Here is a 26930-nt window from a genome sequence, read left to right as displayed (position 1 = left end):
GTACGCATGCACGCACAAATGTAAAAGCATGTGCTGGGGCGTCTACACATGACAACGATGATTGCGATACACATGTTACATATTGCAGAGCACGTCATAATGAGAGCAATAATTCTAGCACCAGACCTCCTCCGTAACGCTAAACCGATGACCTATTAGGGGCTTTAAATACATCACCTTTAGAAAATATAGGGTACTAAAGTTTGTTACCATTTCATGAGCATGTGCAAATTTAAGGTTTGACATGTTGGATATCTATTTACTCGATGCAACCTTGTCTTTTATATTTTACAAAAAAAAATGGATAATTTATTTCTTTTTGTGCCCTAAAATTAACTTAAGTATATTTTTTACTGAAATTTTGCATTTCTTAGACCTTTGTGATAATATTGTGTGAAATAAAAAATTTGAACTACTGCTATTTTATTCTCTAGGGACTCTGCTTTCAAAAAATATATAATGTTTGGGGGTTTTGTGTGATCTTCAGGCCTCAAATGATTTTTTAAATGTGTGCAAAAAAAAACGCAAAAACGGCTCTGGCAGCAAAAGGATAAAGGATAAGCCTACAAGATATTAACTCTGCAGGGTGCCCAAACTTTTGCAGACGCCATTTTTTTGTTTTCTGTTATTTTGAAAGTGTAAATGATGGAAATAAAATCTAACTTTTGTTGACATATTATAAGAATGTCTAATTTGTAATTTGATGCCTTTTGGAGATTTTTCCATCTTTCCTTGGCTTCTTTATGCACATTAATACAAATTTTTAGCTGGGGTGCCCAAACTTTCGATCCCCACTGTATACCCCCTTTCTACCCAGGCCAGTTTTCAGGTTTCAGCACTCTCACACTTTGAATGACAATTGCGTGATCATGCAACACTACCCAAACTAAACGTTTATCATTTTGTTCACACAACTAGAGCTTTCTTTTGGTGGTATTTAATCACTACTGGGGTTTTAATTTTTTGCTAAATTAACAAAAAAAACACATTTTTTTGTTTCTGTTATAAAAGTTTGCAAATAAATAATTGTTCTTCATAAATTTAGACCAAAATGTATTCTGCTACATGTCTTTGGTGAAAATAACCCAAATCAATGTTTATTATTTAGTCTGTAGGAAAGTTATAGAGTTCACAAACTATGGGATATATCTGAAAATTGATCAATCCTGAAATACTGACAGCTGATCTCATTTCTTGATGCCCAAAAATGTCAGAACAGTATAGATATCCCCCAAATGACCCTTTTTGCAAAGTAGACAGTCCGCCATAAGTTGTAATTTATTTGTCATAATTTTTCGGAAAATTAAGACATTAAAAAATTATTTTCAGAATTTTATTTTTACATACTGTCACCAGTGTAGTACAGTGTGATCATATAACTGGTGTGGCGGTGATCAGAGACACTGAGTGGTGACAGTAAAATTTTTTAAAAAATTATTAATTTTTTTTATTTTTTTATTAAATTTCTCTCTCTTTTTAAGATTTTTTTCACATTACACTATGACCAAAGTAGTATAATGTTACCATAGTAACATTGTACTACTTTGGGGAAGTGATCAGTATTTTTTTTTTTACACAGTCTGATTGCTTATAGCAAAGAATTTATTTGCTATAAGCAAGCATTTAACTGAATGAAATTGATTAATTCACCTTATGGTGTTGTGATTAGCCATGGCTACTCACATGACACAGATGGGTTGTGACTGGCCCAGCCTGTGTATGTGATCACTGTGATCATTCACAGCTAGACACACTTGTATACAATGGATGGCATGAAAGGAAGCCATCCATTGTATACAACTGTCATGTGACCTTCTGTGATTGGTCACAGCAGGTCACATAGTACTGGCAACGGGGCCAATACACAGATCTGTCATCAACCGTGTCCGAGGTACATGACCAGTGACAGATCTTGCCACAGCTTGGCCCTGCGGGCACGCGCAATGCACGATTCGGGAAGGACGTCATATGACGCCCTCATGGAGGGACGAGAGGTTCGCCCAGCTGTCATTTTACTATAGGCTGGGCGGGAAGTAGTTAAAGCAGATTTAAATACGGTTTTGGTTAAAGTGTATTTATTTTTATCTGGACAAGTAGATTGTCATGAGGGACAAGTAGATTGGGACACCGATTTAGTCCCTGGACACTCCTGCATATAAAGAGATGAGTTAAATGGATTCTATTCCTCACTTCCCTGTGATTTCTCTAGCCACTGCCTCTTTTTGACAGATTAATACTGTAATGATGAAGGTTAACATGAATCACCTTGACATGCATGTAAACATCTAACACATCGCTCCAGATGTCAAAAGGCTTGTGGTGTTCTATTTTCGGCTCGGAACCCACTCTGGATGCTGGAAATAAATAATTGAATGCAGTCCAGATGGTGTTTTTGTACTCGGACAAAATGGAATCAAGGTTTCTTCCTTTCGGACAGAATTTTGAAGGGAATTTTCTGCCTAACTATCTGTTACTAAATGCAGCTTGTTTTCTGTATTTAATGTTTCCGACTTTGGATAACAGGAGCGTCTGCTGGAGGCTGCGGTGGAGAGCGTGTACATCACAAGCAGTAATGTGAGCAATCTGGTTCAAAGCTACTATCAAAACACAGAGCAAATCTTAAGGGATTATGAAAAGGAAAAGAGTAAACAGTTAAAGGCCATGAAAGGTAATTTATTAGTGGAAGATCACATGTATAACTATGCTCTAAGACAGCCTTTCTTAACCAGGGTCCCCGGGCACACTGGGGTGCCTTGAGGTTTCTTCAGGGGTGCCTTGGCAAAATTTCTAAAAATTGCCCAAAACTTGTATACAAGCCATCGGGTGGAAAAAGCCTGTCTTTTAGTTACACAAAGCCACAGGTTTTCATTGTGCACCATTACGACCTTCTAGCCACCAGGGTCCTGACAACCAATGACATCATCAGTGGATAAGGAGGATGTCAGTTGCCTGCACAGCATCCTAGTTTGACCCTCCGCTGCCCCTCTTCATCAGTGCTGGGGTCACCTTAGCTCAGTGATGGAGAAAAACTGAGGGAGAAGAGAAACATGGGAATACTAGTCAGTACCAGTGTGCAAAAGTGTATTTGCTTTGGAAGAATAAATCACCTCTAATGTTGGGTGTCCTACATGTGTGGATGTTGCTGCGTTATATAAAACTACTAGAATAGTTTTTTTCACATTTTAGAATGGGGTGCAATTGGTAATGGGAAAAAAGGATTGACCTAAGGGTTAAACATAAAAGCCTTGTGGATGGATGAAAATTAAGCCACTTAAAGTAGACCTATAGGCAAAACTTTTTTTTTTCATTTTAGATAGAGTAAGGGAGGGTTATAACCCCTGTCAGATTTTTTTTTTCACCATCTGTGTCCCATTGCGGAGATTTCACTTCCTGCCCCATAGCCAAACAAGAAGTGAGAGGCAATCCAGTGGAAGATTTCCCCTCTGTTACTTTTTTTGGGGACAACTCAAAATGTGAGATTTTCTTTTACTTTCACTTTCAATGATAATGGTAAACAGGACAAAAGAGAGGTTGAATCTCCCTAGCAGGGGCTACAGACTGAAATAAAAACTGACAAGCGTTCTAATCCCTCTCCATTCTATTGACTCTACACCTAATACAGGGGTAGACATATTGATCATAATCTGCATGGAGACTATGATCAATATGCCTACCCCTGTATTAATGCAGTGAGTGCATACATGTTTTTATGTTTTATCCATACCAATAAATGGTTACACTTAGATGGCGGCGCCCTCTGTTTTTTGTTTATTATCAATGCATTATGTTTCCACTTCTTTTACCAGCCTAAACACTGCATGGGGTGCCCACAACAACTGGCTTTTATTTATCTGGTTTAAACATTTTATTTCAAAAGAAAAAATGCTGTTTCTGTGACTTCATTGTTAACTGGAGTTTCACTTTAATTTTTTGCTTCTTACTTGAAGTCTGTTTAAAACTTTATCTAAGGATACCCTGTCCATGGGGTGACAATACCCTGTCCATGGGGTGACAATACCCTATCCATGGGGTGACAATATCCTGTCCATGGGGTGACAATACCCTATCCATGGGGTGACAATACCCTATCCATGGGGTGACAATATCCTGTCCATGGGGTGACAATATCCTGTCCATGGGGTGACAATACCCTATCCATGGGGTGACAATATCCTGTCCATGGGGTGACAATACCCTATCCATGGGGTGACAATACCCTATCCATAGGGTGACAATATCCTGTCCATGGGGTGACAATACCCTGTCCATGGGGTGACAATACCCTGTCCATGGGGTGACAATACCCTATCCATGGGGTGACAATATCCTGTCCATGGGGTGACAATACCCTGTCCATGGGGTGACAATACCCTGTCCATGGGGTGACAAAACCTGTCCATGGGGTGACAGTACCCTATCCTTGGGGTGACAGCACTGGCATGCAGAATGAACATCATTGTCATAACAAGAAGTGGAAAAATAAACAGGTCTGCAGGCAAAATCAATAGGTTTTCAAACTACATTGCAGAGCAAAATCTACCATGGTAATGCCAGTAATAGACTGCATGAAATATATGTCATTTTTATTTTGGCCAATGCTCCATTAGTTCTTTGACTACTTGTAGAGAATACGAGTCGGCTTGTGTGTGTATGGTTGTTTGTTTCATTTGCATTTATAGCATTAAACAGCTTCCCTTGCACAGTTTGCGCTGTGTGGCGCTCTCAACATCCCTCGATATTGCTTGAAATGACTTCTGTATAAGTGCTGAACAAGTGCCCAGCTGTTAAGCTGCTGTTTCATCTACGTAAGTTGGAACACCTGCAGCAGCAGAGCTTTTGAAATGAAATTTTGGCCGAATGTGTCTGACGTGAGGCAGAACTACACAGCCTAAAAGGGAAGTTACGCTTTATGTCCTTCTCCCCTCCTCTTCCACTTTTTTTTCTTTTTTTAAGTGGGTACCTAGTTTTTCTTGCGATCTGAGCAGAAGTTCAGACCCCCCCCTCTCTTTGTCCGCAGCCTTCTAGGACATGTTATTGGTCCCAGAAGGCTGAGGGACCATTCACAAACCGCAGCTTGGCTCGCACATGCTCAGTGGGGAGCCAGCTGTGAAGCCGCAAGGAGTCACAGGTGGCTTCCCTTAGTAAACATGCCAATACCGGGGACCCAAAGACCGGCAAAGAACTGGCCCGGGTGAGGACGGTGCTGGATCCATGGACAGATAAGTGTCCTTTTATTAAAAGTCACCAGATATAGTATTTGCAGCTGCAGACTTTTGATTTTTGCTTCCTAGGTTCAATATCCTCTTTAAGTTGAAGACACAAAACAAGTGTTCTGTAAATGAGTATCAGAAAAGTCTCAAACATATATCGGCATGACGGCCAGGAAACTAGCATTCTCAAAATGAGTTCAGGAACAGCAGCCTCCATTATTCTGTCATGACAGAGACCCTTTACATTTTTTTAATTGTTTGACTCAATGTTTATAGAATGTGTTTTATAGCTTTCTGTGAACCATATCTTTTGTTATACTTTTATTATCATTGAATGTTGCCCAAGAAGTGAGAAATATTGGGACCTCTGTACTCATTCGTGGTAACACTTGCAGAGTGCAGAACTTAATTATCTATGAATGCTATTTATTTCACTGCTCATCCTCACCGCATCCAATGTAATATTATATAGAGCTACAATTTATTGATTACGGTAATATTTAGCAGTTTTTTGTCTTTTCAGATAATACTAAATTACACAATAACCAGAAACTGACCAACAGTGGGCTCAAAGAAAAGACTTCACAACAAGAGTCAGGTCATACTCTCCAGAAAAGGTTTGTGGCAAAGAGTTAATTCAAATGCATTTTGTTCCCTGCGATTTATTTATTTTTATTTCAGGCACTTCTATAGCACCGTCAATTTACGCAGCGCTTTACATACATATATTGTACATTCTCATCAGTCCCTAACCCTCAAGGGGTGTACAGTCTAAGGTCCCTAGCTCACATTCATACATACACATACTAGGGCCAATTTAGACAGGAGCCAATTAACCTACCAGCATGTCTTTGGAGTGTGGGAGAAACCGGAGCACCCGGAGGAAACCCACGCAGGCACAGGGAGAACATGTAAACTCCAGGCAGGTGGTGCCATGGTTGAGATTCGAACCAGCGACCCTAGTACTGCCATAAGAACTGTCAGTAAGCTACCTGCGACTGATCTTTTCCTCATGACTGACTTACCATGCCTTGTTCTGCACTGTGTCTATGTGTGGAGGCGACCATCTTAGTAGAAGTGCAGGGATTTGCTTCCTCATGTCAGAGATACCTTCCTGATGGCTGTTGATTTGATGACTGCTGCGGTACACATTAGTACACAAGTGCTGCTCAGTCCAGGAAGAATGCCTGCCATCATCAGAATAAGAGGAAGGTGCCGTGATTGTCACCGGACTGGTTAGAAGACTGAAGGAAAAAGATATGTTTAGGTTTTTTCAATGAAAAAGTACAGGGGTGGGACTGTAGGGGGGCGGGGGGTTAAATGCCCCAAGTTCTACATGAACATGAAAGCTTGCATTCTTGTATCTGCTCTGTTCAGGTTCCTCTGCATTGTAGGGACAAAGGATTGTTCTATTAGCTGTTGTCCTTCATAGCGGCTGACTCTTTAGCTCTTCTCACCGAGCATCTAAATATACTGGAACAACAGTGTAAAGAAAAAAGAAAAATAATTGTTTGTCTTATAAATCTAGTGAGTTGTGCCTGCCTTCATTTTTCTTCCAATATAAAGATGTGCTAGCAATTCTTTGAGCAGGGTCTTCTTATCCTTGCTATTATGTTTCAGGCTGATTTCTCTACAAAAGCAATTACTGGAGAAGCTCAGACTGTATGAACAGGGCCGCCTGGACTCCCTGAGACAGAAGAAATCTCTTCTACATCTCCTGGAAGGGCAGCTGGAAAACACTCTGAAGGTAATTCAATGTAGTGCTCATAGCAATCTCTCACTATATATAGAAAGTGCAGCGCTAAAATAAGTGAATGATATTATAGTGAAAATAAAGTGCAAAGTCAATCTGACATATAGCGGGAAAAAAAAAATTGATCAGCGGAACAGGCAAGTGCAGCATATAAAAATCAAATATAAAAAATGCCCAATAAATCATTCAATAAATGTGAAACAGTAAAGTGCAGCACAAAAGTAAGAATATATAAAGTCGATAAAATATCAGTGGAGTAAGAGCTATAAATTGTCCGTAAGGATAGAAGTACGGCAATCACGGTGAAATATTGTGAAGTTATCCAATAGGGAATCCACCACCTCTGTCAGATGTACACTCACCAGACATTTACTGGTAAACAGCATGTAAGCACATCTCATCTGGGTACAGGTTACAGCAATGAAGCCTCTGCAAGGGATGCTCAGCCAAGGGCAAAAAACGCAGGTGGACCCTCTCCTATAAGGAATAGCTCACCACAGGAGCCATAAGTACTATATAGTGTAGTATTTTATGAAATAATGAATAAAAGACGATCCATGTGGAAGCAAGTAAGAATGAAGGTAAAATGGAGTACTAAGATGGCCGCCATTCCGACCTTCGGCAATGACGGCGTGACGTTAGCAAGTGCGGCTCCAACTGACGCGTTTTGTGCGCATGCATGTCTTCAGTGGTGTGTGCGCTCTCACTATACCCTCTCTGAGAATAACAAGGAGACTGCTTTCTTCATCACTAAAATTTTTAAGACAGTTCAACTTTTGGGTGGAGTAGGAAGAGATACAATAACAATTATATTTTACATAAAGCTACACTCCAGGACGAAATAAAAGGCAAAAATTATTACAGCTCATTAAAGTGATTGTAAACGGAATTAAAAAAAATATATACTTTCCTGATCCTCCTCTTCTCGTGTTCCCTCTTATGAATGCCCCCATATCAAGTCTCTTGCTTTGGGGGCACTCATGAAGGCTCACTCCTGAGCTGTGCTATGTGTGTCTATTGACACACTCAGCTCAGCCCTGCCCCCCGCCTTGCTCTCTCCTCACAGGCTGTGAATGAAGGGTTTTTTTAATACATAAAATGGACTGATCAGGAAAAAAAACAACAGATTCCTCCATTCACACAAGTGAGGTGAATGGAGGAATCCTCCCCACTGTTCTATTCTATTCTGACAGCGGGGACCCCTCTGTCAACTCTGGAACTTTACCCATAACAATTTGACACAAAACAATGTTCTTTAGCAAGGAACATATGTGATGAATGTGGTTCCCGACCCCTGCCCTTCTCACCAACTTGCGACAAAGGACCAGCCAATCTCACACAGCTCTGTTACTTGCATAACAATGCCACTCTCAGCTGCACCCTGCATAAAGATTTTCCAGCTCGCAGGACCACAATCCATGTGCCAGCAGCCTGAGAGCGATTGTCACTGGGTTAGGTTAATTATGCAAATAACTTTTCAAACTCCAAACTGTCACCAGATAGTCCCAAAACTATCTTCCATTCACAATGTTAGCAAGAACAAATGTGAACAATAAATGTCTGCAACACACACTGTTGCCACAGACAGGTATATTCAGAGGATTATTGCATACAGTAGCACTCTTCAAGAGACAGGGATTCTTTTGTTTGCATTAAAAGCTTTAGAGACCGTTTCAACACTTTTCAAAATAGGGTTTATTACTAAAAAGGTCAAATGGTGCAATTAAAATATTTACAGAAAGGGATGTTACAAAGACATAAAGAGAATAATAATGCAACAGAGAAATAAAAGAAAGGAGTTAAGATAGCAGAATATTTGCAAAGTCCTGGTTTAGAGTCCAATTGTCCGAGCAAAAATGTTGCCTTGGCTCTCAAGTCCGTTAAGATGTTCTTTGGTTGATGGTAAACGAGAGCTCAATACTAGATCCGGTCAGTCCTTTTCTATGATATCAAATGGGTGTCGCCCGAGAACAACTGGCCAATCATCCAGTTTAGAGGATGGGTACTAGGATGTCACCAAATTTATGACCCAACTACTGTTTCATACTAATATTAACAACTTCCAAAACATGCAGGTGGTATTCTAGCAACTGGCAGATTATTATTCAGAATTAAATTTCGAACCCAGGGATAGCAAACACAGTGTACTTTTGTCACACAGGAGGGAAGAGGCTGCTATCTCCCCTTTCCTATGTACTAACATAGTCATATATAGAGATGAGCGAATCGAACATGGCGAAGTGGAATTCGTTTCGAAGATCAGGAAAAATTCGATTCGCGCCGAATCCGAAAATTAGCAAACTTCGGATGCACGAATCGAATTTTCCCAAAAATGGCGGCGACATGTGTGGCGACGGAGCGGGGATCTCTGGGAAGGCGCGCAGACAAGGCGCGCTGACCCATAATGCATTCATTCATGACATGTGATCGCATTAGCCAATCAGCAGCCAGCCAGCCAGCACTGTGTAATGGTGGAGCTATAAATTGCGGCCATCTTAGAATACTCCATTAGCCTCCGGTCATTCAAGAGAGACAGACCTGTCTGTATTAGGGACAGAGTTAGGGCCACAGAGACTTTAGGGCCACAGAATCGTTACTCAGGGACACAGAATCGTTACTCAGGGACACAGAATCGTTACTCAGGGACACAGAATTGTTACTCAGGGACACAGAATCGTTACTCAGGGACACAGAATCGTTACTCAGGGACACAGAATTGTTACTGAGGGACACAGAATCGTTACTCGGGGACACAGAATTGTTACTCGGGGACACAGAATCGTTACTCAGGGACACAGAATCGTTACTGAGGGACACAGAATCGTTACTGAGGGACACAGAATCGTTACTCAGGGACACAGAATCGTTACTCAGGGACACAGAATCGTTACTGAGGGACACAGAATCGTTACTCAGGGACACAGAATCGTTACTCAGGGACACAGAATCGTTACTCATGGACACAGAATCGTTACTGAGGGACACAGAATCGTTACTGAGGGACACAGAATCGTTACTCAGGGACACAGAATCGTTACTGAGGGACACAGAATCGTTACTCAGGGACACAGAATCGTTACTCAGGGACACAGAATCGTTACTGAGGGACACAGAATCGTTACTCAGGGACACAGAATCGTTACTCAGGGACACAGAATCGTTACTCATGGACACAGAATCGTTACTGAGGGACACAGAATCGTTACTGAGGGACACAGAATCGTTACTCAGGGACACAGAATCGTTACTGAGGGACACAGAATCGTTACTCAGGGACACAGAATCGTTACTCAGGGACACAGAATCGTTACTCAGGGACACAGAATCGTTACTCAGGGACACAGAATCGTTACTCGTTACTCAGGGACACAGAATCGTTACTCATGGACACAGAATCGTTACTCGGGGACACAGAATCGTTACTCGGGGACACAGAATTGTTACTCGGGGACACAGAATCGTTACTCAGGGACACAGAATCGTTACTCAGGGACACAGAATCGTTACTCAGGGACACAGAATCGTTACTCGTTACTCAGGGACACAGAATCGTTACTCATGGACACAGAATCGTTACTCGGGGACACAGAATCGTTACTCGGGGACACAGAATTGTTACTCGGGGACACAGAATCGTTACTCGGGGACACAGAATTGTTACTCAGGGACACAGAATCGTTACTCGGGGACACAGAATTGTTACTCAGGGACACAGAATTGTTACTTTCTGCTTCACAACCACTATTGAATTAAAGAGTATGTCAGACAACACGCACAGGAGTGGCAGAGGAGGCAATGTTTCAGGAGCGAGCAGACGTGGCAGCAGAGGAAGGGGTCGAGGCAGCACTAGTCGCAGCCAGACGCCAGTGCTCCCGGTGTCATCCAGCGGTCGTGTCTCCACCGACAACCCTGCCGTCATCGATTGGTTGACTCGGTCGTCTTCCTCTTCCCAGGTCACCTCTGACACCTACAGCCAACGGTCGGTGGGTACGTCAGACACAACCATTAGTTGGCATGGCCCGGGAGCAAGCCCACTGAAATCACGTGTCCTCTACCTGCCCCTGTCCTTTGGTGTTCCCTCACCAAGCGAAGTATTGCATGCTGTGGGCTCAGCCCCACTGTACAGTGAGGAAGAGCTAACAGAGGGCGGTCAGGAACGGGGGGAGACATCAGCCTCTTCAGCAGCCAGGCGAAGAAGTACTGGCGAGGAGAGTGGCTCGGTAGCCGGTCTAGAGACAGGTCTGTCTCCTGACCCACACGCAGCCGAGGGGGCTAGTAGTGACGCGGAGACCCTAATTGATGATGATGAGGCTGATCGCACTTGGCAGCCTTGTCGTCATCAGGCTATTGCTTCCGCATCATCAGGAGAAGAGGGTGCCAGCTTGCCAGCGAGCAAAACAGTCGGTGGGTTGCCCAGGAGGCAGCAGGGTCGCAGCAGTGTCAGTGGAGGCAAACGGCCACGGAGTAGAGCACCAGCTCCACTGCAGCCTACCACCACGGCCAGTAGTGGTGCCGGTGTGCACGGAGGAAGTAGCAGTCAGCCAGTGAGGAGTAGCGGGGGCAAAGTTTCCTACTCGGCGGTGTGGCAATTTTTCGTCAAGCCGCCCGAGGAAGTAAACGTAGCCGTATGTCGACTATGTGGCCAGAAAGTCAAGCGTGGCCAGGGGGCCCATGTTGGGACTACAGCGTTGCGTCAGCATATGCAGCGTTGCCATTCGGTGGCCTGGGAAAACCGTGATAAAGATACGGCGGTTCTGCCTGCCCCAGCCCCCGCTCCATCACCCTCTCCGTTACTTGCTCCGTCACCCGACGTCAATCGCCCTCTATCAGCCAGTCAAGGCTCCAACACCTCTTCTGAGGGGAGTTGTCGCTCGTTGGCATCTTCCGCTCGTTCAGATGCTCCTTCTCCTGCTACTCCTCTTCACGGATTCCGTCATCAGTCTTTCTTGGAATCCGTTTCCAAGAGACAACAGTTTGCGAGCACGCACCCGACGGTGCAGAAGCTGAACGTCCTCCTGTCCAAGTTGCTGGTGCTGCAGTCCCTCCCTTTCCAAGTGGTGGACTCAGCACCTTTCCGAGAAATGATGGCTTGTGCCGAGCCGCGGTGGAGAGTGCCAAGCCGGCATTTCTTCGCCAAAAAGGCAGTGCCAGCCCTGCATTCACATGTAGAAGAGATGGTGGGCCAGTCTTTGAGCATGTCGGTCTCTGCCAACGTGCACGGCAGCGCCGACGTGTGGAGCTGTAACTACGGTCAGGGACAGTACATGTCATTTACGGCCCACTGGGTGAACGTGGTGCCGGCACAGCCGCACCAGCAACTTGGACAGGTCACGCCGCTTTTGCCTCCACGTTTGCACGTCCTTGGTCCAGCAAAGATGTCCGCCTCTACCACCTCTTCTTCCGCCGTGTCCTCAGCCGCCACCCCCGTGCCAAGTCCCATTACCCGACCGGCATATCACATGTGCAGGGCGCAACGGTGTCACACTGTGCTGCACCTGGTATGCCTTGGCGAACGTAGTCACACAGGGGAGGAACTTCTGAGTGTAATGAACAGAGAAATCGACAGATGGCTGTCTCCGCGCAAACTGAAAATCGGAACCATGTTGACCGACAACGGAAAGAACATGGTGTCTGCTCTGCGTCAAGGAAGGTTGTGCCATGCGCCATGCATGGCTCACGTGTTCAATCTGGTTGTCAAGCGGTTCCTAAAATCCACCATCCCACTGCAAGACATCCTTAAAATGTCACGTAAACTTTGCATGCATTTCAGCCATTCCTACACCGCAAAGCACACCCTCCTTGAGCTGCAGCGGCAGAACGGAATTCCACAGCATCGCCTGATCTGCGACGTTGCAACAAGGTGGAATTCAACCCTACATATGTTAGACCGCCTTTACGAACAGCGAAAGGCCATCACCGATTTCCTGATGTTACAAGCGGATAAAGGTACTCCCCTGTGTAACTTAGATGTCAGCCATTGGCAGCTCATGCGTGACACCTGCCGCTTGCTCAGGCCCTTTGAGGAGGCCACGCTATTCGTGAGTCGGCAGGACTATGGGATGAACGACGTCATTCCTCTGTTGCATGTCCTGGAACAAATGCTGTTAACAATGGCTGGTCAGGGTGCGGTAGACGTGGCGCACAGATCTCAACGCCACATGACCCCTGTGGGGGCAGGACAGGAAGAAGAGGAGGAGGTAGAGGAGGACATTGGTGCTCAGGAATTATTGAGTGAAATGGGTGGTTTTTCCACTCAGCGGACAGGAGTGGAGGAGCAGGAGCATCTGGTAGAGGAGGAGGAGGAGGAGACAGAGGACCCAGACGCACCGTGGCAGTATGCTGTGGAGATGGAGGCAGGGAGTCCCTCGCATTCCTTGGCACAAATGGCCCATAGCATGCTCGGTTGCTTGCGTAGCGACAGCCGAATAATAACCATCAGACAGAGGGATGACTTTTGGCTGTCCACCTTGTTGGACCCTCGCTACCGTTCAAAAATGGTGGCCTTTTTCACACCTGCTGAGAGGGAGGCCAAAATAAAGTACTATAAAAACCACCTATGTAGTCAGTTGGTCTCTGCCTTTCTGCGCCAACGTCCATCCTCAGACACTGTGGGCCCTGTGCGCTCGCATTCCGCTGCCATGGCAGCAGGGGATGGGTGGGGTGGTAGGAGCAGTGGCAGCTCCACCAGCAGCGGCTGCCTCAGTCTGCAGTCGATGATGAGTAGCTTTCTTCACCAGCGCAGTGAGGAAACTACTAACCAGCCGCAGCATCAGGTGGACCTGGAGCAGGACCTCAAACAACAGGCTCGGGCCTACTTGGACAGCACCCTGCCAACCGAGGTAGACAATCCCCTTGACTACTGGGCAACGAAACTTGACCTTTGGCCCCAACTAGCTGAATTTGCCCTTGAAAGGCTGTCAAGCCCGGCCAGTAGCGTGGCATCGGAGCGCGTGTTTAGTGCGGCAGGAGGTATTGTAACTCCGCAGAGGACACGACTGTCCACCCAAAGTGTGGAGAGACTCACGTTTGTGAAAATGAATCAGGCGTGGATTAGTCTGGATTTCAAACCACCATTTCCTGACACAACTGACTAAATCCACCATGAATCATGCCCCAAACATGTTATTATTTTTAACATAGGCCTCTGTATGGCCTTCAATTTAAGCTGCTTATGCTTCGCCACTCTGCCATGGGCCCCTGTACCGCCTCCTCTTGCTGCTGCCAGGTCCAGAGTGTGTCATGGGTCCCTGTACGGCCTCCCATTGCTGCTGACTTCATCGCCAGACTCTGCCATGTGCCACTTTCAGGTCTCCTTACACTGTTGGTGGGTTCCATTTTGTGATAGGGTGCTGTATGGCCTTCCATTGCTGATGCCTCCACCGCCACCCTGCGCCATGTGCCTCTGTCGTCTGCTCACGCTGCTGACGGCTTCCGCTTTTTAACCTAGGCCTGTGTATGGCTTCAGAATAATGCTGCCTACACCGCCACCCTGCGCCATGTGCCTCTGTCGTCTGCTCACGCTGCTGCCAGGTCCATACTGATTCATGGCCCCCTGTACCGGCTCCTCATGAACGTGGTTCAGCGGGTTTGCATCACTTAACGGCAAATCGTTGACAAACGCTGGGACGTTCAGTGTTGTGCGCATTAAGCCAGACACCAAAGGGCAGCACAGACCTGTTATTACTCGCTCAAGCATGGCTGAACAAAACCAGTCTCTACCACAAATTGGACCCAGACCTGCCCAGGGTCTCGTAAGTAGATTGCACGGAGGAGTAGAGTTCGTTATTGGAATTAACTGTGAGGGACTTTTAAACCTAGGCCTGTGTATGGCCTTCAATTGAAGCTGCTTCTGCTCCGCCACTCTGCCATTGGACTCTTGATAGTCGTCTCCCCACGCTGCTGCTGGGGGGACTTTTTAACATAGGCCTCTGTATGGCCTTCAATTTTAGCTGCTTACGCTCCGCCACTCTGCCATGGGCCCCTGTACCGCCTCCTCATGCTGCTGCCAGGCCCGTAATCTGCCATGGGCCCCCGTACCGACTCCTCATGCTGCTGCCAGGCCCGTAATCTGTCATGGGCCCCTGTACCGTCTCCTCATGCTGCTGCCAGGTCCAGAGTGTGTCATGGGTCCCTGTACGGCCTCCCATTGCTGCTGTCTCCATCGCCACACTCTGCCATGTGCCACTTTCAGGTTTCCTCACACTGCTGGTGGGTTCCATTTTGTCATAGGGTGCTGTATGGCCTCCCATTGCTGCTGCCAGGCCCGTAATCTGCCATGGGCCCCCGTACCGACTCCTCATGCTGCTGCCAGGCCTGTAATCTGTCATGGGCCCCTGTACCGCCTCCTCATGCTGCTGCCAGGTCCAGAGTGTGTCATGGGTCCCTGTACGGGCTCCCATTGCTGCTGTCTCCATCGCCACACTCTGCCATGTGCCACTTTCAAGTCTCCTCACACTGCTGGTGGGTTCCATTTTGTCATAGGGTGCTGTATGGCCTCCCATTGCTGCTGCCAGGCCCGTAATCTGCCATGGGCCCCCGTACCGACTCCTCATGCTGCTGCCAGGCCCGTAATCTGTCATGGGCCCCTGTACCACCTCCTCATGCTGCTGCCAGGTCCAGAGTGTGTCATGGGTCCCTGTACGGCCTCCCATTGCTGCTGTCTCCATCGCCACACTCTGCCATGTGCCACTTTCAGGTCTCCTCACACTGCTGGTGGGTTCCATTTTGTCATAGGGTGCTGTATGGCCTCCCATTGCTGCTGCCTCCACCGCCACACTGTGGCTCCACACTCTGGTTTTGGCCCCGTGACTGCCCAAATGAGTGAAGTGTGCGGTGATTCTAAGATCGACGGCACTCATCTGCATGTCATACTGACTGACAGTATTATTTCTCTTCCCCAGCAGACTCCAAGGGCATTTAAATTAAAGGTACAGTGTTCTGCACTAATATAAAGGCTCTCTGAAGCCTAGAAACACCCTTTTTACACGTTAAATTCGCAGCGAATATATTCGCCTCGAATCGAATTTATTCCGCGAATTCGGCGAATCAGCCGAATCGAATTTTTGAATAATTCGCTCATATCTAGTCATATATGACCTTGATTTGTTCATTATGATATTCCCTATTCAAATATATACCTAATATTAATGTGCCCTGTTCCTGTGTAATTCTATGAATTGTATGTTTAATTGTTACATGTAGAATAGGCGTTTTTTGGCACGCTCTGCATTCATAGAGCCTTAGTGGCCTTACAGGTCATGTGTGACTATTTGACTGAGTTATTATTATTTTACGATAGGGCAGAGGAAAGTGTTTTCCATGGTTAGTGGAAACAGACATACTGCCAAGACTAATTAGCTGTTTACAGCCCTGGACAGGTCTGTGTTTTAATTAAGATAAGACATTCTTTTGAAGTTTGTTAAAAGTTACAGCTACAAATTCCAGTTTTCAGGAGGGAGGAGGGGAGGAAGATCATTGCTCATGAAAAAGAAAAAGGGCTGTCTGGCTGTCATGTATAGGTTCAATGTCTCTGTTGCGCACAGTCGTTACAACACACACTCCACATTAATGATTATGCAACCAAAATTAGTGTTGGGCCTTCCAAGGTTAACTGACTGGTCTTCTTTTCTGGGTCGTCTTTGATGGTCCTGGATTCCTTCGGGAAACCTGTTAACGTGAGAGGTTTTATTCTGTTGACCACATCTCATTGTAGGTCTAGGTTCCTTCTCCTCAGGTTAATGCTTGTTCCACTTCTTTTGGTGGATTGTTGGTTAGTTTTCACAGCATCTCACTGACTCAGGCCCAGTGTTCTTGCAGATAGAATTACCTCCTTTTCAGCAGTGATATTTTTCTCCTGGGCTGGAGCATTAGATTGCTCCTCTGTTGCCTCCCCTTAGTTACTCCCCTTAGTTATAGCAGTTCTGCTGTTTTGATAGGGCTTCCCCTGGTCTGGCTCAGATTAAAACATTGGTTCTTCCAATATGTCTGAGTTACAGATGGGTTCAATATACAGTATTCATTGGTCTGTTAGTGGCTGTTGGCTACTCTTCATTTGGACTGCTCCAACTGTATCTGTATTCCTTATTAAGGCAGCACTTGTCTCTGATTTCAATCTGATCATCTGTCCCTTATTGAGAAATACAAAAATCTTTTCCTTGGAGTCTGTTGGAGGGACGTGAGTCCCACTCCTCTATCTTTTTGGTCTTGCCTTTGGTACCACATGGAGGCATGCTGGGGAGAGGATGGACTATACAGAGGCTGGTGTATGGTTTTTTGTTTTTGTTTTTTTGCTTGCCAGTGTCTAATCCTCTGGAATTAAGAGCATAACCTCACTGTGTCAAAATCCCTGTGTGTCTCAATGGAATCAGAGAATTTACTTTATAGTAAATTAAAAATAAAAAAATCTTTTTATTTTATTTTCTAACCTGTTCCCTCTAGTTTAATGAAAACACAGAGTGTTAACTTCTATTTTATATATCCTTACACTCCTGTTGGAATGCAGTAAGTGTTTTTCACTGTGATAAAATTGCATTGGGATTATGTTATATGGGCAGTTTAGATGAAGATAGTGATTGGTTGATATTTTCTTTAAAGTTTCCATCCTCTTCATCCTTCACTGCAGTGTAGAGACACAGCAAACAAATATCCCATGCGGGGAATGCTGCACATAGTGATAAACCAGGAATGCTGATATGTTACATTCATCATCTCCAGCCTCTTTGGTTGCCTTAATTTTTTAATCCTGCACGATGCAATCCATTTTCTGATCATTTTCACAAAAAGATAAGAGATCAGCCTCTTTTTTTTTATACATTTTTGTGCACATGAAAAGCCAGGTTTGAAAAGCAGGGTTCAAAATTCTTGAAAAGTGATATTTCAAATGTGGGTGTATATTGATGAATTTTACTGCCTCTGCTGACTATTCCATAAATACTTATCAAGCTCAGGCTAAAATAGGGAACCAACAATCGCAGTAGTCTGTTCTGAATCGATCAAAAAACTGCTTTCGCATTAAAGAGATAGTAGAGTCTCTTAAGTCTCCATGTTTTATTGGATTTGCAGAGCACCTTATAAAGCACACAGGCATCAAATGAAAAAAAGGGGAACACTTATCTCGTAATATTATTTATTTCATGTACTTATATAGCGCCATATATATTGTACATTCACATCAGTCCCTAACCCTCAAGGGGCGTACAATCTAAGGTCCCTAACTCACAATTATACATACACATACTATATATTATTTCTGTCTATGGTGCTGATGAAGAGTTCCCCCTCAGGTCAGGTCTGATAAAATGTCAGTAGGACAGGAAGTTAAAGAAATCTCTTTAAAGGAGATTTGGGGTTGTACCCCTTCCCTATGCTATCCAAAGCTTAAAAAAAAGACACGCACTTTAATTCTACTCTTTGATTTGATCACTTTAAACTTCTATTTACAGCACTTTTGCATATTTGCCGATCCTACCTTCTTGCCTTGCTTCAGTTTGTATTGTAAAGCTGGCAACAAACAGATGGAAATTCAGTCAGTTTAGCAAGGGCTGAATGAATTTTGATGCATGTGTGCCCATCAGCGTTTGACAGAAGTCGAACTGAGAAGCTGGTAAACATTTGGTGATCGGCAGCTACAGACACTGATAAGTTGTATTCTGATAGCAAAGAGTCCCACTGTCAGAATAGTTCTGGCAGGGGGATTCCGCCATCTACCTTGCTTGTGTGGATGGAGGAATCTTTTTTTGTTCAACATGGTACAAAAAAAAAAGTACCATCTATGGCCAGCTTCATCTGGAGGTGTGCAACAAACATCATTCCATCTATACCTGTGATGGAACTGGTTACAAATGGAAGTGTACCTATGTTCATCACTTACAGTATATCATTCAGCTGTAAATACTAATATTATTTTGTTTGTTTGATTCTTGGTGTTTTTAGGAAGCAGAACAAGATTTCATTGCTGAGCTGGCTACAATGGCAAAGATCCGTCTTTCGGACAATAGTCCTGTAACCAACAGAGTTGGACATCCTGGTGAGTTACAATCCATATAAGTGTTTCCATACTAGAGGAAGCTGATTTTTTTCTTTGATGTAACCTGTAATCTGCAGCATAAGTAAAGTCTCTCCATTGCACTGCCACATTACAAGGAAATTATGGGATTTGGTTTTCAAGTAGTGCAAAAGTACTACAGCCATCATATCACAATATGTTTATTACTATATGAAAAAGTGCATTTTAGTTATTTTAATAACTGAAAGTACTTTTAGTACTACCAGGTATAATAAAGAGAATTCTATACCATATTCATTTCCACTAATACACACGTCAGGATGACAACATTGTATATGTTGATTACAAAGTAGTATGGTTTAGTTGTATTATACCTCCTTTTGCAGCCTTGGAACTGTTCCTGGCAGACACTGACCATTACCCCATCTGACCTGTTCCTAGCATCAACAGACCTCAAAGAAATATAAGTCCTTTCAGGCTAGCAGCAGAAGTTGTATTTTTCTGCTAGTTAACAGCTCTCCCAGTGTTACAGAGATCCAGTCTAGTGAATCCTGTAAAACATTAAAGTCAATGTCAAGGTAAATGGCTCCATTCCTTTTGCTTGGCTGATTAGCAGTTTTTGGTCTATCCACAACATATTGGAAAAAAACAAAAATATGAATAGTCCCTATGATCTGCACAACATTGCTGCTAGAAATGTGTTACTAAAGAAAACCTGTCACTTCCTTAGTGTACCCAAGCTCATATAATCCATTAAAATTGGATACTTACAGCTACCTTCACTTTATGCTCTTGAATGCCAGGGATGACCTCAAGCTCAGGGTGTTTAGATCTGATAAAGAGACATGATCATCAGGTACCACTTTTTAACACTGCTCACATAAATAAAGTAGCAATTCATTATGCCATTTGACAGTACTAGTACAAATATGGCCACTGCCCCAGTCTATAACTGGCCTTCACAGCAAGGAGCACATGGACGGGCGATGCATGTCAAACAACAAAAGAGAAAAATTCCCAGCTCTAACTTGCCAGCCAGCCTGCAAACAAACCGAATTACCTGTCTAGCAGTATGCGTTAAAAACAGGAGTTTAGTTAGCCTCGTTACGGCACCCCGATATTCTGTAGTTCCTAACTCTTCACATTTTAAGAGCCCCCATAGTAGAGGCACATGTATTTAATTGACAGACCAAGGGCAGATGGACCTGAGGGAGTCCACCCCTCCTTAAAGGTACAGGAGCGCACTGGACACCCAGCATGTAGCACAATGGCAGCTAAGGTGTCCAGTGAGCCCCCTCACCAACAATTCAACAGTACGAAAAATGGCCACTGCCCCAGTCTATAACTGGCCTTCAAAGCAAGGAGCACATAGATGAGCGACACATGTCAAACAACAATACGCATGTATTTGCAAATGTGTGTTAACTAAAACCCTGTTTTTAACGCATACTGCTAGACAGGTAATTCTGTTTGTTTTGCAGGCTGGTTGGCAAGTTGAGTTTGGAATGTTTCTTTTTTGTTGTTTGACATGCGTTGTCCGTCCATGTGCTCCTTGCTGTGAAGGCCAGTTATAGACTGGGGCAGTGGCCATTTTTTGTACTGTAAAATTGTTGGTGAGGGGGCTCACTGGACACCTTAGCTGCCATTGTGCTACATGCTGGGTGTCCAGTGCCTGTACCTTTAAGGAGGGGTGGGCTTCCTCAGGTCCATCTGCCTTTGGTCTATCCATTAAATACATGTGCCTCTACTATGGGGGCTCTTAAAATTTGAAGAGTTAGGAACTACAAAATACTGGGGTGCCATGAGGAGGCTCTGTAGCTTATACATGTATTTGCAAATGTGTACTAACTAGAGTGAGGAACAGATGTATTTGAACACCCTGCGATTTTGCAAGTTCTCCCACTTAGAAATCATGGAGGGGTCTGAAATTCACATTGCAGGTGCATTCCCACTCTGAGAGACAGAATTTAAAAAAAAATTCAGGAAATCACATTGTATGATTTTTAAAGAATTTATTTGTCTTGCACTGCTGAACATAAGTATTTGAACACCTGAGAAAATCAGTGTTAATATTTGGTACAGAAGCATTTGTTTGCAATTACAGAGGTCAAACATTTCCTGTAGTTCTTGACCAGGTTTGCACACACTGTAACAGGGATTTTGTCCCACTCCTCCACACAGATCTCCTCTAGATCTGTCAGGTGTCAGGGCTGTGGCTGAGCAATACGGAGTTTCAGCTCCCTCCAAAGATGTTCTATTGGATTTAGGTCTGGAGACTTGCTAGGCCACTCCAGAACCTTGATATGCTTCTTATGGAGCCACTCCTTGGTTATCCTGGCTGTGTGCTTCGGGTCGTTGTCATGTTGGAAGACCCAGCCACGACCCATCTTCAATGCTCTTCCTGAGGGAAGGAGGTTGTTGCTCAAAATCTCACAATAAATGGCCCCATTCATCCTCTCCTTAATACAGTGCAGTCCTCCTGTCCCCTTCGCAGAAAAGCACCACCAAAGCATGATGTTACCACCCCCATGCTTCAGTAGGGATGGTGTTCTTGGGATGCAACTCATCCTTCTTTTTCCTCTAAACACGACGAGTGAAGTTTAGACCAAAAAGTTCTACTTTGGTCTCATCTGACCATATGACTTTCTCCCATGCCTCCTCTGGATCATTCAGATGGTCATTGGCCATCTGAATTCAGACGGGCCTGGACATGTGATGACTTGAGCAGGGGAACCTTCCGTGCAATGCATGATTTGAAACCATGACGGCGTAGTGTTCTACCGACAGTGACCTTTGAAACTGTGGTCCCAGCTCTCTTCATGTCATTGACCATCTCCTCCCTTGTAGTTCTGGGCTGATTCCTCACCTTTCTTATCATCAGTGATACCCCACGAGGTGAGGTCTTGCATGGAGCCCCAGTTTGAGGAAGACTGACAGTCGTCTTTAGCCTCTTCCATTTTCTAACAATTGCTCCAACAGTTGATCTATTTTCACCAAGTTGCTTGGCAATTGCCCTGTAGCCCTTTCCAGCCTTGTGGAGGTCCACAATTTTGTCTCTGGTGTCTTTTGACAGTTCTTTGGTCTTGCCCATGGTAGTAGTTGGCGTCTGACTGACTGTGGGGTGGACAGGTGTCTTTAAAGAGCTCAGACAGGTGCTATTAAGTTAGATTAATGAATGGTGTAGAGGTAGACTTTTTAAAGGCACATTAACAGGTCTTTGAGAGCCAGAATTCTTGCTGTTTCTTAGGTGTTCAAATACTTATGTTCAGCAGTGCAAGACAAATAAATTCTTTAAAAATCATACAATGTGATTTCCTGATTTTTTTTTTAATTCTGTCTCTCAGAGTGGGAATGCACCTACAATGTGAATTTCAGACCCCTCCATGATTTCTAAGTGGGAGAACTTGCAAAATTGCAGGGTGTTCAAATACTTCTGTTCCTCACTGTAAACCCCTATTTTGAACGCATACTGCTAGACAGGTTAATTTGGTTTGTTTTGCAGGCTGGCTGGCAAGTGTGAGCTGGAAATTTTTTTTTTTGTTGTTTGACTTTTGACAGTACTAGCCTCAGTATTTGATTATTCAATCTCTGACATGGAAACTGTGTCTGGGAGACTACATGCACATGATTGGAGGCTGCAGTCAGTTCAGAAAAAGACGCAACCTATTCTCCACTGTCACAGAGCATTGGAGGCTTCACAGGCAGCAGCCGGACACCCTGATTGTCTAGAAGGGAGGAAGCAGTGTGGGCTGTCCAAAATGGCCAGAGATTTAAGAAAATTACAGCACTGTTAGTGCTATTTCACACAGATGCCACGGAGAGCTCAAGCCAGCCATTCCCTCCTTCTCCACAGCCCAGCACTCCAGTGAGAGCCAGAGTGATAGAGCAGAGAGCGGTGACTGACAGTGCAGACCTGAGAACTGTGTGCTCAGCAGTCACGTGATTGCTCAGTTCTTGGGTATAGAGCCGACAGGGGACAGCGGCAGGATCAGACCGATGCTGCAGCAGGTAGGTAAGTATCTGTGTTTGTATTGTTATATTATCGCAATTCCCCTTTAATTTATATCAACTCAGAAAAAAATATGCAATGAATGTTTTTTCTTAGTTCGCCAGTGAACAGACATTCACTGCATGTTGTCTGGAAATGCTATTTAAGTGTTAAAATAATTTCTCTTATTGTCTCTTTCTGTGTCTAGAACTTGCTAGTAAAGCTCTCCCTGTGAAGAAGATGAAGTGACGATATTCCAGGAATTATGAAAACAATCAATCACAACATATATGATTCACATGTGAACTTTCATTGATAGACTCAAAGTGATCTCACAGTGAATTTTCCCATAGAGCAGTGAAAAGTGCATTAACCCAAAGAAGATCAGTTCTGATTGGTTGGTGTGAGTTGCTCTCATAAAAGTGATAAGGCTCAGTGCAACGTGATGTGTTTTTTCCATGCGTTAGTCACATGAAAGCATAGGGCAGCCCATTCACTTGATAAATATACCAAAGTAGCTCCTTTACCCTTTTTTTGGCAGTGAGCCTCTTGCGTTTTTTAGTGCGTTTTTTTACTTTTGTTTTTTTGCCACATGGAGGGTTCTAGAACCACAAGTGCAATGCACATTTTGGCATGTTTTTTGCACATTTCTAGAAATGTGTGTTTCTGTGTGCATTCCCAGAATGCACAGGTGTGAATGTGGCCTAAAGGTTCAGTATTCAGTGCTTTTTAAGAGACTGACAGCAAACAACACACTCTAAACTCTGTATATGTATAGGCAGATTGCTGTGTAAGAAAAGGTACAGGAGTATAGAGTACAATCCCAGATATTTCATTAATTGCGGGAAATTTCAGCAGGGGGATCTTCCCTACCTATGGCACAACAGTGATAGGATGTGAACTAAAGTCAGGACTTGATTCTAATTTTACTGTCCATGCAGAGGATCCACTAGATTGCAGGTTAGATAAAAACTGCTCCTTGCACCATCTACTGCAGGGGTCCCCAAACCTTTCAAACAAACAGTCAACTCACTGTCACACTCATGGGCTGCACTGGAGTCAGCGAGAGTAAAAAAAAAAAGGATGCCCCTACATCGGTATTCATGGCGAGTAAAAAATGTCCCTGTGCCACTGGTCAGTGGCGTAAAAACACCCCTATGTCATTGGTTTGTAGGAGTAAAAAACACCCTTGTATTAGTGGAGCAATAAAATGCCACAGCATCAGTGGACAGCAGGAGTAACAAAATGCCCCCACATCAATGTTAAGTGGAATACAAAATGACCCTACCCCTGCATCAGTGGAGTACAAAATGCCACGGCGTCAGTGGTCAGTAGAAGTAAAAACTCCTGTGGAAGTACAATATTCCTCCAGGTCAGTAAGAGTTAAAATAGCTCGGTGTCAGTGGTCAGTAAAACATGCCCTGCATTGGTGGTCAGTAGGAGTAATAAATGCCTCTGTCAGTGGGACAAACGGTGCTCCTTTGTCAGCTCTGTGTTCCAGGTGCATGCAGGGTTTTCTTATCGGAGGGGCCCATCTGTGGGAACCAGAAGGCCATAGTTTAAGGCCCACTGACCTAGTGAATTCATCATATAAACCCAGCCATTAAAATATAAAATATGTTCTGGTTCGGGTCGCTTTTTAAGTTTCAGGAAATCATTTCACTTAGTGAATTGATCCTTTTAAACACATCAGATATCAAATAAGACTACAAAACTGAGACAAGGAACAAAGAAAGTAGCTTACATGTACGGTACAGACTAATATGTTCGACAGATACACAATTTGTGAATTTGACAATTCACAGTATTTTTTTCTATGGTACATTTTATATACAGTATTTTGTATTATATGTATGTTTTATTTATATTCATAAATATTCATATATATATATATATATATATATATATATATATATATATATATATACGGTGAATAATTAATTTAATTCATTTATTTTTTGATCTTCTTTCAAACACATTGACCTTTATTAGTCCATGTACAGTGTCAAATTATTTATGAGCATGTATGTTATCTGTGTGTGTATGTGTTTACACACTATATATTCACAAACAGCTGCTCCACAACCATCAACCTCTACCCAGTATCCTTATAGAGGTCATAGAAGGAGCGAATCTCTTTCTTGCAACCATGCATGTAATACGCACGAATCCCCCATCAATACAGAAAGTGTTGGCGGGAGAATTCCTCCCACTGAACCATTGTGTTCTCCCGACAGGGGAAGCTGTCCCCACTAGGAAAACACAGTGATTATTGCTAGCGGCTTTAACAGCCGGTAACGATAATCGCTTGTAAGATCCCGCAGGCTGGTTGTACCTAGGTTGATCAATCAATGCATTCAGCCTGCCCATACATGGTTTGAATCTTGCCCAGTTCCTGCTGAACCGGCCGAGATTCAAACCGCCTATGGCTGACTTTATGGTAAGATATATTAGATCTTCAGCCAAACAATGGGGAGCTAGCAAATATGTACCTAGATTGGTCCACGTAATAGAGGAGAATGCAGACTTGTCAGCATCATTTGTTGCATTGCTAACTATGTCCTATCAAAGAGAATAAGATGGGTTGGAAAATCCAATCAATGTATCTGTAGTAGGATGGTATATACAGTGAAGGAAATAAGTATTTGATCCCCTGCTAATATTGAATGTTTGCCCACTCACAAAGAAATGAGCAGTCTAAAAATTGAATGGTAGGTGTATTGTAACACTGAGAGACAGAATAGCAACACAAAATTCAAAAGAAATGCATGTCTAACAAATTATGCATGGATTTGCATGTTCATGGGGGAATTAAGTATTTGATCCCCTATCATTCAGCAGGATTTCTGGCTACCAGGTGTCTTTCATACAGGTAACAAGCTGAGATTAGAAGCAGTCTCTTAAAGGGAGTGCTGTCAATCTCATTTTGTTACCTGTATAAAAGACACATGTCCACCGTAGCAATCAAACAATCAGATTCCAAACTCTTCACCATGGCAAAGACCAAAGAGCTGTCCAAGGATGTCAGGGACAAGATTGTAGACCTACACAAGACTGGACTGGGTTACCAAACTATCACCAAGCAGCTTGGTGAGAAGGTGACAACAGTTGGTGCAATAATTCGCAAATGGAAGAAACACAAAACAACTGTCAGTCTCCCTGGGTCTGGTGCACCATGCAAGATCTCACCTTGTGGAGTGTCAATAATCATGAGAACAGTGAGGAATCATCCCAGAACTACACGTGAGGATCTTGTCAATGATCTCCAGGCAGCTGGGACCACAGTCACCAAGAAAACAATTGGTAACACACTACGCAGACAAGGATTGAAATCCTGCAGTGCCCGCAAGGTCCCTCTGCTCAAGAAAGCACATGTCCAGGTCCGACTGAAGTTTGCCACTGAACATCTGAATGATGCAGAGGAGGACTGGTTGAAAGTACTGTGGTCAGATGAGACCAAAATCTAGCTCTTTGGCATCAACTCAACTTGCCGTGTTTTGAGGAGGAGGAATGCTACCTATACCCCCAAGAACACCATCCCAACTGTCAAATGTGGTGGAAACCATTCTGCTTTGTGGGTGTTTTTCTGCTAAGGGGACAGGACAACTGCACCACATCAAAGGGACGATAGATGGGGCAATGTACCATCAAATCTTGGGTGAGAGCCTTGTTCCCTCAGCCAGGGCATTGAAAATGGGTCGTGGATGGGTGTTCCAGCATGACAATGACCCAAAACACACGGTCAAGGCAACAAAGGAGAGGCTCAAGAAGAAGCACATTAAGGTCCTGGTGTGGCCTAGCCAGTCTCCAGACCATGATCTGATTGAAAATATGTGGAAGGAGCTGAAAGTTTGAGTTGCCAAACGTCAGCCACCAAACCTTAATAACTTGGAGAGGATCTGCCAAGAGGAGTGGGCCAAAATCCCTCCTGAGATGTGTGCAAATCTGGTGGCCAACTACAGGAAATGTCTGACC

The 26930-nt window shown here is 44.1% G+C and overlaps 1 protein-coding gene across 2 annotated transcripts in view; it reads left to right on the top strand.

Annotated features, from left to right (window-relative positions):
* The window catches only part of EVC (EvC ciliary complex subunit 1), a 194127-nt gene extending 170737 nt beyond the window's left edge, over window positions 1–23390 (top strand). For both annotated transcript variants that reach the window (XM_089677394.1, XM_089677392.1), the window contains 5 exons: window positions 2524–2668; window positions 5734–5827; window positions 6831–6957; window positions 18895–18988; window positions 23164–23390. In XM_089677394.1, coding sequence (XP_089533520.1) covers window positions 2524–2668; window positions 5734–5827; window positions 6831–6957; window positions 18895–18988; window positions 23164–23204 — 501 coding nt within the window. In that variant the 3' untranslated portion in view covers window positions 23205–23390. The remainder of the gene's footprint in view (window positions 1–2523; window positions 2669–5733; window positions 5828–6830; window positions 6958–18894; window positions 18989–23163) is intronic.
* The last annotated feature ends 3540 nt before the right edge of the window (window positions 23391–26930 follow it).

Source organism: Staurois parvus, unplaced genomic scaffold (assembly GCF_062004578.1).
Source record: "Staurois parvus isolate SC_StPar_1 unplaced genomic scaffold, SC_StPar_1.0 ptg000186l, whole genome shotgun sequence".
NCBI classification, from domain to species: domain Eukaryota; kingdom Metazoa; phylum Chordata; class Amphibia; order Anura; family Ranidae; genus Staurois; species Staurois parvus.
The sequence above is the reverse complement of the archived record's forward strand: the minus strand, read 5'-3'. Positions and strand labels throughout refer to the sequence as shown.